Raw genomic sequence first — 14,813 nt, 5'->3', positions numbered from 1 at the left:
AAATAATGATAATATTTTTTATGATCGTAATGCTGTTTTTCATATGCAACCCATTTTACAAAATCTTTAACCGCTGCAACACCGCCATCTGCCAGGTGTAGTCACTACTATTTTGACAGGAGGAGTTAACACCGCATGGTAATATCATTGAAAAATAGGGCATACCCTTTGTGTATCTATTATCTATGGGCAAAACTAAAAAAAAGTAGTAAAAACAAAAAGTGTAGTTCTAGTGGTTTTGATTAGTATTAAATCGTAAATGTAAAACTTTTGTATGGATTAAAATTGTTGCTGTTGATGTACTGCTGTGTTTTTCAACATGAACTTCTCTTATTGTGATATAGTGATTTCTACATGCTTAACTGTAATATTTACGATATTAGGTGTTAATTATCAACTTAATGTTTTACTCATTAATGGATATTTCCTTACATTTTACGTTGTCGCCGTATTTATAATAGCGGCTTGGACCGCTTTTGTATCATTACAGTCATTGTTGAGAAAAACAAAACCAGTTGGAATAAAAATTGAAGAATTGAGTTTTACAATTGCTATCAGTATTATTTTCGAGACGCTTGTAAGTAATTTATCAAATGAAAGAAAAGAAAATAAGCAACAACTTATTAAGAAAGGACAAAAATTGACCATACAAAAGATACACCTTAATAACGAAGACAAAAACAAAGAAACAAATCTAGACATACAAAATTCTATAGAGTACCGTATTGAGGAATTCGTTGTTGATGTTGAAAATCGTTTTATAATTAAGTGGTATAAGTACATATCTTATGATAATAATTTTCCTTCTGAAACTAGAAAACTACTTGATGAAATTGTAAGAAGATTTTTGCAAGTTGTTGTACAGGTTGATAACAAAAAACTTTCCTATGGTATTCTAACATTAGTTTTAAATCATGTTAAAGAATTTCGTAAAACTGTTAGAAGAGTTAAACGAAATGGTGGCACTGTTGAAGAGATGTACAGGTAAAATCCTCTTTTTCTTTTAACAATTCAGTAAATCATTTGCTTTATCAAAGCATTATTTTTACTTAAAGGTACAATCATATCAGTAGCAAATCACCGGAAGCTAGAGAAATGTACGTTCACCGTTTAACAACAGACGTTTTAAAACAGTTTATAAATTGGGAACTTTACTGTTCTCTACCTTGCAAGATACTGGTATCTGTTTTAGCAAAAAAGCTAGTCATGTACATGTTACATTATGTCTCTTTGCCTGGCCTCCTAAATTATAAAATATTGCAAACTTGTTGTGAGAAGTACAAGGATTACGATTTGATTAGGCATTCGTCCGTTAAACTTTCAGATATAAATTTCCAAAACGAAGACGATAATAAATCGGATAGTATTTCAATGTCAGAAAGTCAAATTGCAAATTCACAAATTGACACAAATACTAATCCTGAAGGAACTGACAAAAATAATGCTCGTGTAGCTGATGAGGTAGACAGTACCACGCATTTTAAAAGGTCCAGTACATCCGAAGCACATCTCCATGAAAAAGACGAAATTAAAGATAAAGTAAAAATACACCGACACTTATTACTGTTGACCTTTTTGTTAATGAAAATGATTTTTATTTCTTAGGAATGTGACGAAGCAGCAGCACAACTTTCGAACTTAAGGCAATTTAAAAAGAGCGAACCAGTAAAAATTTATAAATCTAAACCGACCAATAGAACATGGAGAAACTCTCGCGATCTACAGTGTATCTCACTAGGTGAAGATCTGCTAGAAATACAAAACGTTACAGAAGCAAACTCAGAAATTCAAACACTAATTGACAGGAACTTACGGAAGGAAAATGTTATTGGTATGAATAATATTAAATTGCTATACTCACTTAAGTTCCATTTATGTTTCCACTTGTAAATGTAATATACAGCATTTTTTAATTAGTTAATTGACGGGCTTATCCTATTTTTGTATACATTGTTTTACAAGTTACTCATTCTAATAAAAAAAAAAAAAAAAANCGTTACAGAAGCAAACTCAGAAATTCAAACACTAATTGACAGGAACTTACGGAAGGAAAATGTTATTGGTATGAATAATATTAAATTGCTATACTCACTTAAGTTCCATTTATGTTTCCACTTGTAAATGTAATATACAGCATTTTTTAATTAGTTAATTGACGGGCTTATCCTATTTTTGTATACATTGTTTTACAAGTTACTCATTCTAATAAAAAAAAAAAAAAAAACAATTGTAACTGAATTTATTCCAATATTCGACAAATTTGTTTTGAACAATGCTGCCGTCTACTGGGGTAAGTATAAATTGAAAATCTATGATTAGGGAAAATCCCCACCCTTTTATATGTTATTTTAATAGGTATATATAAGTTCCTAATTTTACCACTAGTAATCTTTGGTGGTTACTCTAGTAAATGGATGCATCGACCGAAACAAAGTCGAATATTCTGTGAAACATTACCATTGTTTTCTTTTGTTTTTTGTTGCACAGTCAAAAGTTTAAAACTGTATTAATCTATTCCTATTTTATATTTTGTGCTTTCAGAAAACCTTCCGCTTTTACCGACTGTCTATAGCCCCACTTCTATTTTATTTTTTGTTCCCGTAGCAGTAATTTCTGTGCCGCGTTTTTCTAAACATGTTTCGCTTTTTAATTTAGCGTCGTTTAAACGAGAAGAATCGACAGAATCCGCGTGGAACGGTCGAGAACAGTTGTATGCGCCTTCCAAAACTAATTTAACGGCGAATTGTGCGAAAGCCATGACAAACACCTCTGCCATATTATCTAACACCATAAAACCTATAGGTAATTTATAAAACGTGCATAATGTACTTTTTAAATTAATATTTAAGCAGTCGTACTTCAGAGTACGTCGATAATTAGCAATATCGCTTTAGGAAACGTGACGGCACATACACTGCACAACATGAAGGAATTTCAGCAAAACACTGTCAATACTGTGGTAAGACCTGTTTCACAAGCTACAACGAATGCTATGCTCAAAATTGAAAATTTTCAGGTATTTTTTTTGTGATAAATGTTTTGTCGTGGCATGTTGTAGTATTTTTTTAATTTTATTGTGTGATGATTCTTCCATCAAAGAAATACAATATAAAACATACAAATCAAGGTGACAATACAGATCCAAAACTTTCATAAAACAGTTACATTAATTTAAACCTACACATTTACAATTAATTAACTACTAACTTATATAAACACTTTCCTGAAAGCTTTCAATAGAAATAACTGTTTTATAAAAAAGCTTGTCGCTGTAAATTTTTTGCGTTATTTGCAGGTGTTCTATACATATAAATAATTAACGAATTACAAAAATTTCCTATTGTAATAAATTTTAAAACGAGTGTTTTTTTAAATAGGATGAAGCCGCTGGCGTTGTAGAGGGGATTTTGGATTTTGGTATGGCAGGTTTAAGAAAAGGTTTGCGATTAACGGGTCTGCCGGATAATTTTTCCGAATTGACTAACAAAAATAAAAACGAACACAAAACCGAACAGACGAAAGACGATGCCAAAATGACCCATAAATTAACAAAAGCGCCGCGTTTAAAATCAGTAGAAGAAAAGCTAAAACTTACCGGCAACGAAAGTGATTTTGAAGAATCCGTTTGGATAAATCCGTTAAAGGAATCCCCAAATTATGATGGAAATATTTTGTTGGTAAGTCCGGTATTTTAAAACTGTTGATTGCCCTTAAAATTTTTATCATTCAGGAAAAAACGCCTGAAACTGAAAATTGTAACAAGATCAACAACAAACTTACTATCAGACAAGATATTCCGCAAATTGCAGAAGATGTATTACTTATTAACGACAGTCCTGAGCCTGAGTACGAAGAGGCCGCAGATTTTGCAACAACTATTGCAAAGCTTCGGTCTTTGCTACAACAGAAATCATCCGAATCTGGTATAAGCACACCATCGTTAAGTCCAATGTGAGTTATTAGTAGTTGAATTTCCATTTTACTATTATGTAATTAAACTAAGGTTATATGACGAGTTTCATAAACCGTCTGACGAGGGCGGTAATGTTGGAGAGGTGATTGCTATTCAGAATGAACAAGATATTGCAAGAGTCGATGGGACTATGCCCAGCTTGTATAAATTTTGTGCTCGTACAGCAACCGGTGTTTTCCAAAACACACTCAACACAATCAAAACAGCTCTTCCTGGAACTGTCAATGAAACAACCCAAGACATACACAATTCGGCTATAGATAATTGGACGTTTGTAGAGGTCGATTCATTTGTGAGTTAGTCTAGACATTTTCTGATACTTAAAGGCATCTATTTGTTTGTTTGTCTGCAGAGTGATGATTTTCAATCGAGAATGGAAAAGCTGATATCCGAAAGACGAGCATTTTGTACGATCGATACAGCTTACGAGGCAATCAATTCGTTGGACGTTGCGGATCAACCAGGGACCACCTGGTCAGCAGCAGCTGGACTAGAGCTGCTTGACGGTACTCACCTTTTACAGTGTCTATTCAATAAATTTATGTAATATTATTTTGTAGATGAACCTGATGAATTTACTTATCACATTCCTGTAACAAAATCGTTTATTGATATTATTTGCGAAGTTCTCTTCGATTCTAATAATTATATGACGCAAGAAACTACTGTTAGAATATTCCTATTGTTGTTGGGAACAACTTGTGAGAATTTTTTTAACTCTCAATCGGAAACGTTACTTCACAGCATTAACAAATTTGTCGGAAAATTACCCAACAATTCCGATGATAGTGAATTAACCATTGAACTGGATGAAATGGTTCAATGGTGCATTGGATGTATGCCAAGTAAGTTAAAAAGTACGTATGTATATTTGTATATATTAAGAAAAAATTAAGTTGGAGGTAAAAAATATTTTATTACTGCAAACGGCGCCTAAGTTTTGGGTTGTTCTATGTAACAGGCGCCTTCAAGGGTACAGCAGTGCAACCCTAAAGAAACCTTGTCAGTAAAGCCAAAAGTAGGTGATGTTTGAGGTAATAAAACAATTTTTACCTCCAACTTAGCCTTGATTTTTATAATAAAACCCTGAAAAGGAAAAGAACTGGAACAGTAGTATAAAACATACTAATATTTTTAAGCAAGTTTTTTATTAACTATTTTTTTAGGGTATCTTCCAAAACTATTTGGCGATAAAGCGTTACAAGCCGCTTTGAAACTGTTATTGTCGTCATTTCAAAGTCAAAAGATAAATCAACACCTTCTTATTCAAATTTTTGATTTGTGCGCTTTAGAATTAATTTTGGCCAATAACAAATTTACTCCAGCATATTCCGCTTAAGTTTTTTATGGTTAATTTAAGCTAGACATAATAATGTGTATTTACCAAAGATTTGCTTTATTCTATTAATTATTTGTTGAGTTTATTATTTTGGTTTGTTTTCGTTTGAGTAATGTACCATATTTGAGACTATTTCATAGGTTTCCTACGTTTAAAATAAAATAACCCTGCTAAAATACTTACTTGCTGATAATCGTGTCAAAAAAAATACTAAATTTGGCTTCAGGTTTTTTTTTAATGATGCTTTGAAATGTTACTGAATCATTTGCAAAGGTTGTAGTTTAGAAACGAAGTAGTTACGAATAATTATTTTCCCTTTTTATTTCCTTCTTTTTCCGAACAAAGCGGAGGTCGTTTGACTTTTTTCCTCTTTGGAAGTATTAAGCTTTCTTTTGGACAGACTTTGCTTTTCTCATGCGTCGGTGGACACTTGTTGTCTTCTTCCTAGAATAATGACTGTGTATTATAATTATAATTGGAATATAGAAAAATCAATCAACGTCACCTAGAGTTCCGTACTGTATTAAATACATTACTTATAATTAGCATAAACGTTTTGAAAACGTATACTTCGTTTTACCGACTGTATTCAAGATTATTTTGCAGTATTTTGTAACAAGATAAAAAGTTTGTAAAATTAATTTCTAGAAATCTATATTTTCGTTATGGTTTTGGCTATGACAAATGGTCAGATGTCTCATTATAAAGTACAAAACCCTAAATGTTTGACAAGAATATTTACCAAATATAGCTGATGTTGTAAAGTTGCTAATGAAATTGCCCGTTCCTGAAGCAAATAACGAATAAATCAATGAAAAAGCATAAATATGTTTGAAAATCATTGTAAAGAATACCTCAACAAGTGATGGAAAAGGTTCGCCTTCATTAGTTGATTGATCGCTATCGATAATACTGTGCAAATGAAGAGGATTAGGTTTGAGTATTGTATTTGGTAAGCATTCACTACATCCTCCTCCTGTTGGACAATCCTTTATTGGTGACTTTATTTTGCGTTTTGGACAAGGTGTATCAGTGTCAATTTGTTTGATTGGTGGTGGGTTTGGAAAGGGAAATTTACGAATTTTGCCTTTTTTGACACATTCATTTTTACTCTTATTTCTCAGGCCCATTTCCACGTGAAATGAGGAATCCAACATATACTCTTCCTTGTTCATATTTGAACACTTTTTCTTACAGTCGTCTTGTTTCCTTTTTTCGGGTTTTTTCTCCTTTTTGTCTTTGTTACATTTCGGTGGTTCAGGTTTGCATTTTGGTGGCGGTGGTTTGCAAGGTTTCTAAAATATTGAAACGAAAATAGTTCAAGTTGATAGTAAATTACATTTTAATATTTTAACGACTGTCGCCGATAGGAGAATAAATAAAAACGAACCGTTGTAAATTACCTTATCAAGTTTCATTGTGGAACATATATTGAAAATTTCATTTTCATTTGTTGTCAGCACACTGCCACTGCTGCCCTAAGAGAAATCGCCGTTAAGTTACATGTACCTCATCTTTTTTTTTCCATTAATATAAAACAATATCTTACTAAAAACAGACCCGAGAGGGACATGCAATGAAAAATATATAATAATGATACGATATCTTATTAAAAGATATATAGACACCACTAGGAACGGCATACCATTGTAAGACAATATTTTTTTCAATGTCTACCTATCTGATTTGTTTTTGAGTTAAAAATAATATACCTTTATGACAAAGGTGGAGCAAAGGGGATTTCATTTGTCCATTTAACAGAAAAAAAGTTCGTTTTTATGGAAGTCAAAGTTTTCTCTGCTTCTATTTATTAATTTATTATTAAATGTTGACCTGATAATATGTTTTATTTATAAAGATATAAATTGCAAATGAAACCCAGTACAAGATTTTTTATCAATAACAGAAACAGGGCAATTATTTATACAAATACAAAAAATAGGCATTTTCGTATGCACCTTGAATGTAACACCATTCGTGCATTTTTTTAGTTGCGCACGCGTGAACCGTGTAGTCTGTCGTTCCGCACTATTTTTTGAGCCTAGAATGTTGAGACCTGTTACATTCTACAATACAGTATACATATCTGCGACCTGCGTAAACAGTACAATATAACTATATTGCTGAATTGATATTGAGTACACAGTATTTTCGTAATAGAAGAAAATTAAAGATTGGTAGATTATGAAAAAAAATATTGTTATCCTTAATAATTCTCACGTTTTTAAACGTTGATTCATTCGTAGTCGAAACTTGTGTCGAAAACTTCCGCGTCTTACAGTCGTTTTGTTGCTTTCTTGGTTTTTTGGGATGTCGAAAATGTGGAAATTCGTCTGAAACAATGAACCGTCGTTTACGTAGAAACACTTAATTTGAATTTCTAAGTAAATATGTTAATTATTAAAAGTCCGCTCGAAAATAAGATGGCAGTTACGTACCCACGTATTCGAAGTAGGGGTGTTTATCTGGTGTCCAAGGGCACAATTTGCACTCGGATGGCTTGTCAATGACTTCCTCCACGCACTTCTCACTGTAAGAAGGATAAGGGGCTTCTTGCTTGCAGCACGTTGAATCATCTAAGGGTGGCTTGCATGACTTTCGCGCCGGAGGATCGCAGCACGGTGCGATCATTTTACGGCATTTCTCGTTGTCTTTTTTGCATTTATTTGTATTCTTTTTATTGCTCGAATAATATCGCACTACAGAATTGTCTTTATGCGGAGGGCCACTGCTCCAGTATCTCTATAAAATTAATTTGATAACTCGTGAAACGTGATTAAAAGAGCACCAAAAAACGAATAAATTACCTGAAGTGGCGTTGGTTGTATTTCGATTATTCTTTTATAATGTTTAGCAACATTACAGTTAAAGGCAGATGTAGATGCCGCCTAAAAAATAGTTTTAACTGTAGCCACCAATTCTAATCGATTATTAAATTTCAAAATATTACAACAAAATGATATACACATAGCACAGAATAGAAAGTTGCCAGTTAAAAGAGAATGGATCGCATACTTGTGAAGATTCAGAATTTGAAATGGGAGAATCTTGTGTTTCCAATTCTTTTGCATACAATGTATCACTTTCAAACGGGTTAATATTTGGACGAGAAAGTTTAATAACGGTTTCAGACACAATTTTTCTCAAGTCACTTGAATAAACAAATTTAGTAGAAACTAGAGTTGAAATAGATTCATATTCTTACCTGGCATCATCATTTCTTAATCCATTGTCATGTATAAACTTACACGAAATAACTTTCTGAGAAAGTGAAATTGGTTTTTTGTACAACTAAAATAAAGTAAAATAAAATGTCAGTACTGATCAAATAGAACTTGATAGATTTAAAAACAGAAGAAGAAATGTCTTCAGTAATGGTTAACTTGTTTATAAAGTGCAATTTTAGTAAATAGTTGTTTCAATTAAGGGACTGACTTTTTTCTACTACAATAGATTATAAAGCTATGCTTTCAGCTTTGATATCTTTTACTAGATTATGGAATTAACTCTTTAACTTACATTTTTGGCAATATCACAACAAATTTTGCAAAGTCCTAAAGCCATTGCCTGAGTATCAACTCATAACCAAACTGTCATGATGTAAACAACATTCCTATGGAAATATTTTTTATTTTTTGAGTACTTGATTTAATTAACAGCCAGCAAATATAATATTTTCATTACTATATATATAATACAGATACTTACTAGAACCCTTTTGCTATTCAAGGTTATTATTTTTATCATAACATTTCTGCAACCCCAACAATTTCTTTTTATACAATGTACAAACTATTATTGCATTAATTTTTTTTTAAATTAAGGACGGTGAAAGGTTTTTATCTAAAGCGTTTTCGTAAATTTGCTTTGGCAAGTTTGTTGATTTGGACAACGAATCATCTGATAAAAGTCTTTCAGTTCTGGTATCAATCACTGGTGCTGTAATCAAAAATATGAGAGATTTTAATTCAAAATTTACTCGATTCTTACCGCTATATGGCGTATACTTTCGAGAGAAAATGCTTTCTACATTGTAACCTACAAAACCAACTATTGCTGCAAAAGGTAAAGTAATGTACGGAGCATAATTACGAGCGGCTCGAAACATTAATTGCCACCACATTTTGCGATTTTAATTGTAGGTCTGCACGGCACAGATATAGAAAACAATAGCTAGAAAATATTTACAATTACTTTGTAATACAAAAAAAAAAGTTGGAACCTAACCAAACTTTGAGTTTACCCTTTTTTGTTCCCTGTTGGTCTCATAGATATGTAGTTAGTTCATAGATTGTTGCAGTTAGTGGCGGCGTTACTTTTTTTTCGCAAGGATATTAATAAATAGTGAAAACAAGACGTATTAGTATACCTACTACTAGGTATATTATTATTTGTAGGCTAATGAAACTCGAACATTTGCGAGAGAACGTCAGTTGCATTTATAAATGTCAATTTAACAACAAATATGAAATTTATTTTGTCATTTACTTTCAACAACTATTTACAAAATTTTTTAATTTAGGTAATATATAAAAATGCCCTATCAGCTTTAAATGGATCAATTGAAATATTTCGTATCTGGCGGGTGTGGTGGTATTTTTGCAGTGTTAGTAGGCCACCCTCTGGACACAGTAAAGGTACGATTGCAGGCAGGTGCTACTGACTCGTCTGGAAAACCCCTGTACGCAGGAACGATGGACTGCATTCTTAAAACTGTACAAAAGGAAGGACCACTTGGCCTATATAAGGGGATGTCGGCACCTCTGGTAGCTATCGCTCCTATATTCGCGGTTTCTTTCTTCGGCTACGGCCTTGGCAGGGGTATATTCGGTCCGAAAGACCCTTCAATGCAACTGAGTTTGTCACAATGTTTTTGTGCGGGTGCCCTTTCTGGTTTACTCACGTCGAGCATAATGGCTCCCGGAGAACGAATCAAAGTCCTCTTGCAACTTCAAGACGACCCATCCAAACCAAAATTATATTCGGGAACGTTCGACTGTGCAATGAAACTTTTTAAAGAAGGCGGCATTAAAAGTATTTATCGTGGCTTTTTAGCTACCGTTTTAAGAGACGTTCCCGCGGCAGGTCTTTATTTCTCTACTTACGAATTTTTTCAAAACATGTTCACCGACAACGGCAAAAAAGAAAGCAGCAAGGCGTCGACTTTGTTTTCGGGTGGTATGGCGGGAGTCGCCAATTGGATTATCGGTATGCCGGCCGATGTACTCAAGAGTCGTTTACAGGGAGCCCCCGAAGGTACGTATCCCGGAGGAATGAAGGACGTATTCGTTGAACTAATGAAAACAGACGGCCCACTGGGTTTATATAAAGGCATTACGCCGGTAATATTGAGAGCGTTTCCGGCGAACGCGGCCTCCTTTTTAGGTTTTGACATGTGCATGAAGTTTTTGAGTAAATTTTAAAGCGCAAAAAAGCATTTCTCTTAGCTTACAGTTTTAATGTATGTACATAAACTTGTCCAAATAAATAAAAAATGTATATAATATAATTAAATAATGGCAAATACATAATACATAATAAAATGCTAAATCAAGTTTTTATCAGTCCCGGTATATTCATCAGCAATTTTTAACAAGTAAAAAGAAAACGGGTTTAAAAATTCTACATAACACAATCTCTACACATACATTCGCATAATATTCATAACAGTAATGATGGTTCCGTTTAAAAAATTCAATTATAAAAATGTATAACTATTTACATTTCCTAAATGTGAACAGTACATACACAAGTATATTAAAAAACATCGAGCTGTAGTACATACTGGAGTGGGCCCTCCCTACATTCATATCGTTAGAAAGGACAGAAGCAGTCTTGTTATTTTACTTTTGTTCTACACTTACGTATTAAGTATTTAGATCGAATGTTTTATACTTCACTGAGCGTTTAGTGAGCAGTACTAAAACAGATAAGCTCATTAAAAAGTGGTAACAAAAATAGGGATACACGCATCAAATGCCTATCTATCCTTTTTCTCCTAATCGAATCGCCCGTATTCCCGTATGGTTCACTGCAGTATTTACTAAAGATATAACTCGATAATTGTTAACAACTGACCCTTTAAAACAAAAACAAAAAACACGTTCAACAAGTGGCTCTTTTGTTCTTAAATAGACAGAAATGTTGGCAATACAATTGCTATTCAATTCTCTCTTCTCTTCGTCGCTGTCTGAGCCAACTCAGTTCACGCCTAACCAATCTTAACAAAAGAACTAATGCAAACACGTCCGACAGCATTAACATAATGAATACACTGTGCCAACTATACTGCGACTGGACGTAACCAGCCAAAAGTGGTCCAACAGCAGCTCCTAAATAAATTATTTATTAACGAAACGCATTCTTCTAAAATGTGATAAAAATATTAATTTTTAATTTCACTATTTTATTAATCCACACTTAACTACACACCATGACATCCGAAAAAAACAGTGTGGTGAAACAATTTATTGTTAAGCTCTCCGTTGGTAGAAGTGTCATCACTTATTTTATTATTAACTCCAAAAAAAGTTAATAGAAAATAATGAAGGACATGAAATGATGTTTGGAATAAAAGGAGAATTATAAAAGTTTAAAAATGCGTCCCACAATAACACAAGGTACCTAGGCTGGTATGAATGAAATACTAAAACATTAAAAGATCACAACTCCGTTTTTAATGAACAAATTTAAAAGAATCTTCACGGGTGACTCCTTTAGTCTATATTTCGTAATTAGCATCAAAAAACGTCTTCATTAATAAATAGTGAAATTCACATGAAATTTCATCCAGCAAAAATAACATTAATTATTTTGTTTACCTATCGATCCGGTACCATCGATAATAGCAGTGACAGTTGCCAATGCTTTCGAATTGCCTTCTAAACTGGAATGTGTACCGAGTTCGGCCGAAACACTCGTTGTTATAAGGGCATAAGGACCGTTAACAAGAAATCCAACGATTATTAGCAACACTACATTTAATCCGATGTGAATCGTACCGAAATGCTGGTAAACGAACATCTAAAATTTTAAATTACTTTAAAAATTTATGCTTTTTTTTTTTACTTTCTATGACTTACTCCTGGAATTGCGAGTATTAGCATTACGGCACAAGTCGCAGCCGGCATGTTAGTACAATCAGACAAAAACCCAGCAGCGATTGCACCAGCAATTCCACCGACATCAAATAAGGTGGACAAATCGGCACTTAGTGCGGCACCCATCGTCGCTGAAAGATAAAGATAATTGTCACGTATTTAATCAAAACTTTAGTAAAAGCTGAGAACTTCCTTAAATTACATTAAAACAAAAGTTTATTATTAGTTAAATTGAAAGTGTACTGAATTTGACAACAGTACTTATTCAACTATTTAATCAAGTAAAACAAAATTAGCAACTTATAGAAGAATATTTAAACTGTGATAAAAATACTTACTCGATGCGTGTACATATAAAGGTAACCAATAGAGGAATGTGTAGCTAACTAACTTTGCGAAAAATAAAGAAAAGGAAAATTCAACTACTCCAGGAATTTTTAGTGCACCAAAAAACCCTATAGCTTGCTGTCCATAACGACTCTGATTATTCGGTAGCAAATATGAACGTTCTGAAATTCGCCTTTGAACTTCCTAAAAGTAATTAAATTAAAAATATCTATTTATCCTTTTAACTAACGATAAAATGTCTAATATATATATATATATATAGACAAAATATAAACCCGATAAAACCAATAATAATTTAAATACCATATTTTGTGTTATAAAAAAAATCCGTAGAATTATTAAGTTGATTTTTTACTAACCTGTTCTTCAATTAAACTTTCAGTTTCTTCTGTTTCAGAATTGCTCGTTGGCGATGTATCTCCGCCAGTTGTTTGGTCTTTTAAACGCTTATATTTCTGAAATGGAAAAATAAAATACAAGTTGCACAGCAGGTTACATGGCATTCAACAAACCTTTCGGTCTGTGTTGTTGGGAGAAATGCAACCAACATCGGACGGATGTGCAACTAAAAATAAAAATATTATAAAACCCGCAACTCCCATTATTAATCCTGGAATGATGAAAGAAAGAGACCAGTCGTATTCTACATAAGCACCAGCCACTAATGAACCTGTAAAGTAAATATTTCTTAAAGCACATAAATTAAAATTTAAAAAAGAACTAAGAAATAAAATATAAAACGAATAAATTACGAAAATGTATTTTACTGACTGTTGACGATAGCTAATAGTCTGAAATACATATATATATATTCTTTTTGTTTTTCAATATGTGACATAAAAAAGACCTTGTAAATGCAATGCAAAAAAGGAACATAAACAAATACTGATTCACAAGCATGTAAATTATTAATTAATATATGGCATTAGCATTGTAATTAAACTTTATATAAACAATATTTGGTTGATCGAACTTCGCCAGACTAATCTATGCAATATGGATGTGCAGGGTGTATATTGAGTTGCCTATTTCCGACAATTAAAAATGTTCCCGAAGTGCCTACTATGTAGATCAATTTGTCTCCTCTAAAAGCCACTGGACAGCAGATTACAACGAAATTGTTACAGCCGTTTTCGAGAAATTATAATGTTGCTGTTTAAAAAAAAAATACCTAAAATGTTCCCTATACTCGTGTGGGAATTCCAAATGCCAAAAATTAATCCTCTTTTGCTTTTCCCAAACCAATTTCCCACCACAGTTACAACACCGGGCCAACCAGTGGTTTGTACGATGCCAGCCAAACCCTAAAATTATTAATTTGACCATTTAATCTAAACTAAACTGTGTATAAAGATGCATTTCAAGAAAATTTATGTATACAACGTACTGACTTTATTCATTAACTTGAAGTATTCGTTAACTATTCAAAGTTCTTTTATTACCTGTACAATAATAAAATACCATAGGTCGTGTATGTTGTAAGTCTTGGCAATTCCGAATAAATAGCTGAAAGTTCCGGAGAATAGCATGCCAAATGCCAAAAAATATCGTAAATTAACGCGTTCTGCCACAAAACCAGACACGAACATTGCTGCGGCATAGGCGAACAGGAACGCCGAGTCGAGCTGGCCTAGCAACTGGGATGCTTGTGCATCAGAACCATCTAAAATGTATGTTATATATATTTGAATTAACTGGTTAGTAAATAAACAAATAAATAAAATTAGCCTAACAAATTAAAAAATGAACAGCAAAAAGCAAGCGATTGGTCTAATAAAAACTGTTGCTTCGGCAATCTCTTTTCTTCGCTGATTAACAAAAAAATAATAAATAATAATACAAAATAATGATGTTAGTGCTGATAAAGCTACATTTNTATAAAAAGAAGAAAACAAGAAAAAATGAAAACACGATTCATAAATAACCTACTTGTTGAATGATTTAAAAAGCATTTTTCTTTACTATTACATAAATACACGTAATAGGTTTTAATTTTTAAAATGCAAAATCTTACTATAATTCCTTGTTAAAGTGGAGTCTACGACAGCAACAA

At 32.7% G+C, this 14,813-nt stretch overlaps 5 protein-coding genes across 6 annotated transcripts; 3 read left to right on the top strand and 2 right to left on the bottom strand.

Moving 5' to 3' along the window:
* The first annotated feature begins 163 nt into the window (after positions 1 to 163).
* Positions 164 to 2,635, top strand: LOC108739327. 2 transcript variants are annotated; one of them, XM_025973025.1, is made up of 4 exons: positions 164 to 984; positions 1,056 to 1,539; positions 1,606 to 1,785; positions 2,017 to 2,635. In XM_025973025.1, the coding sequence occupies exons 1-4, from the start codon at positions 320 to 322 to the stop codon at positions 2,119 to 2,121; spliced, it is 1,434 nt and encodes a 477-aa protein (XP_025828810.1). In that variant the 5' UTR covers positions 164 to 319; the 3' UTR covers positions 2,122 to 2,635. The 2 variants fall into 2 exon arrangements, with proteins under 2 accessions (XP_025828810.1, XP_025837394.1); XM_025981609.1 differs by having other exon boundaries at positions 166 to 984; positions 1,606 to 1,831; positions 2,063 to 2,635.
* Positions 1,991 to 5,442, top strand: LOC108739328. Its single transcript, XM_025974478.1, has 9 exons — positions 1,991 to 2,062; positions 2,656 to 2,802; positions 2,853 to 3,016; positions 3,378 to 3,677; positions 3,731 to 3,951; positions 4,004 to 4,265; positions 4,326 to 4,479; positions 4,534 to 4,830; positions 5,140 to 5,442. Exons 2-9 carry the CDS (start codon positions 2,757 to 2,759, stop codon positions 5,310 to 5,312), a joined length of 1,617 nt encoding a protein of 538 aa, XP_025830263.1. The 5' UTR covers positions 1,991 to 2,062; positions 2,656 to 2,756; the 3' UTR covers positions 5,313 to 5,442.
* An 85-nt stretch (positions 5,443 to 5,527) lies between these two features.
* Positions 5,528 to 9,119, bottom strand: LOC108739326. The gene is made up of 11 exons (XM_025979044.1): positions 9,021 to 9,119; positions 8,832 to 8,925; positions 8,518 to 8,603; positions 8,328 to 8,463; positions 8,120 to 8,200; positions 7,751 to 8,054; positions 7,533 to 7,645; positions 6,716 to 6,790; positions 6,167 to 6,607; positions 6,055 to 6,099; positions 5,528 to 5,756 (listed from the first exon to the last, which is right to left on the bottom strand). Exons 2-11 carry the CDS (start codon positions 8,874 to 8,876, stop codon positions 5,619 to 5,621), a joined length of 1,464 nt encoding a protein of 487 aa, XP_025834829.1. The 5' UTR covers positions 8,877 to 8,925; positions 9,021 to 9,119; the 3' UTR covers positions 5,528 to 5,618.
* Positions 9,120 to 9,721: 602 nt separating this feature from the next.
* LOC108739329 (congested-like trachea protein) lies at positions 9,722 to 11,050 on the top strand. The gene has a single exon (XM_018473176.1). The coding sequence runs from the start codon at positions 9,866 to 9,868 to the stop codon at positions 10,733 to 10,735; it is 870 nt and encodes a 289-aa protein (XP_018328678.1). The 5' UTR covers positions 9,722 to 9,865; the 3' UTR covers positions 10,736 to 11,050.
* Positions 10,797 to 14,678, bottom strand: LOC108739272 (glucose-6-phosphate exchanger SLC37A2). Its single transcript, XM_025978026.1, has 9 exons — positions 14,672 to 14,678; positions 14,203 to 14,486; positions 13,932 to 14,064; positions 13,273 to 13,430; positions 13,120 to 13,215; positions 12,751 to 12,943; positions 12,395 to 12,543; positions 12,134 to 12,335; positions 10,797 to 11,644 (listed from the first exon to the last, which is right to left on the bottom strand). Exons 1-9 carry the CDS (start codon positions 14,676 to 14,678, stop codon positions 11,472 to 11,474), a joined length of 1,395 nt encoding a protein of 464 aa, XP_025833811.1. The 3' UTR covers positions 10,797 to 11,471.
* Positions 14,679 to 14,813: the final 135 nt, after the last annotated feature.

This window comes from Agrilus planipennis, unplaced genomic scaffold, assembly GCF_000699045.2.
Source record: "Agrilus planipennis isolate EAB-ADULT unplaced genomic scaffold, Apla_2.0 scaffold181, whole genome shotgun sequence".
Classification (NCBI taxonomy): Eukaryota; Metazoa; Arthropoda; class Insecta; order Coleoptera; family Buprestidae; genus Agrilus; species Agrilus planipennis.
Note: the sequence above shows the minus strand (reverse complement) of the source record. Positions and strands in the feature narration are given on the sequence as shown.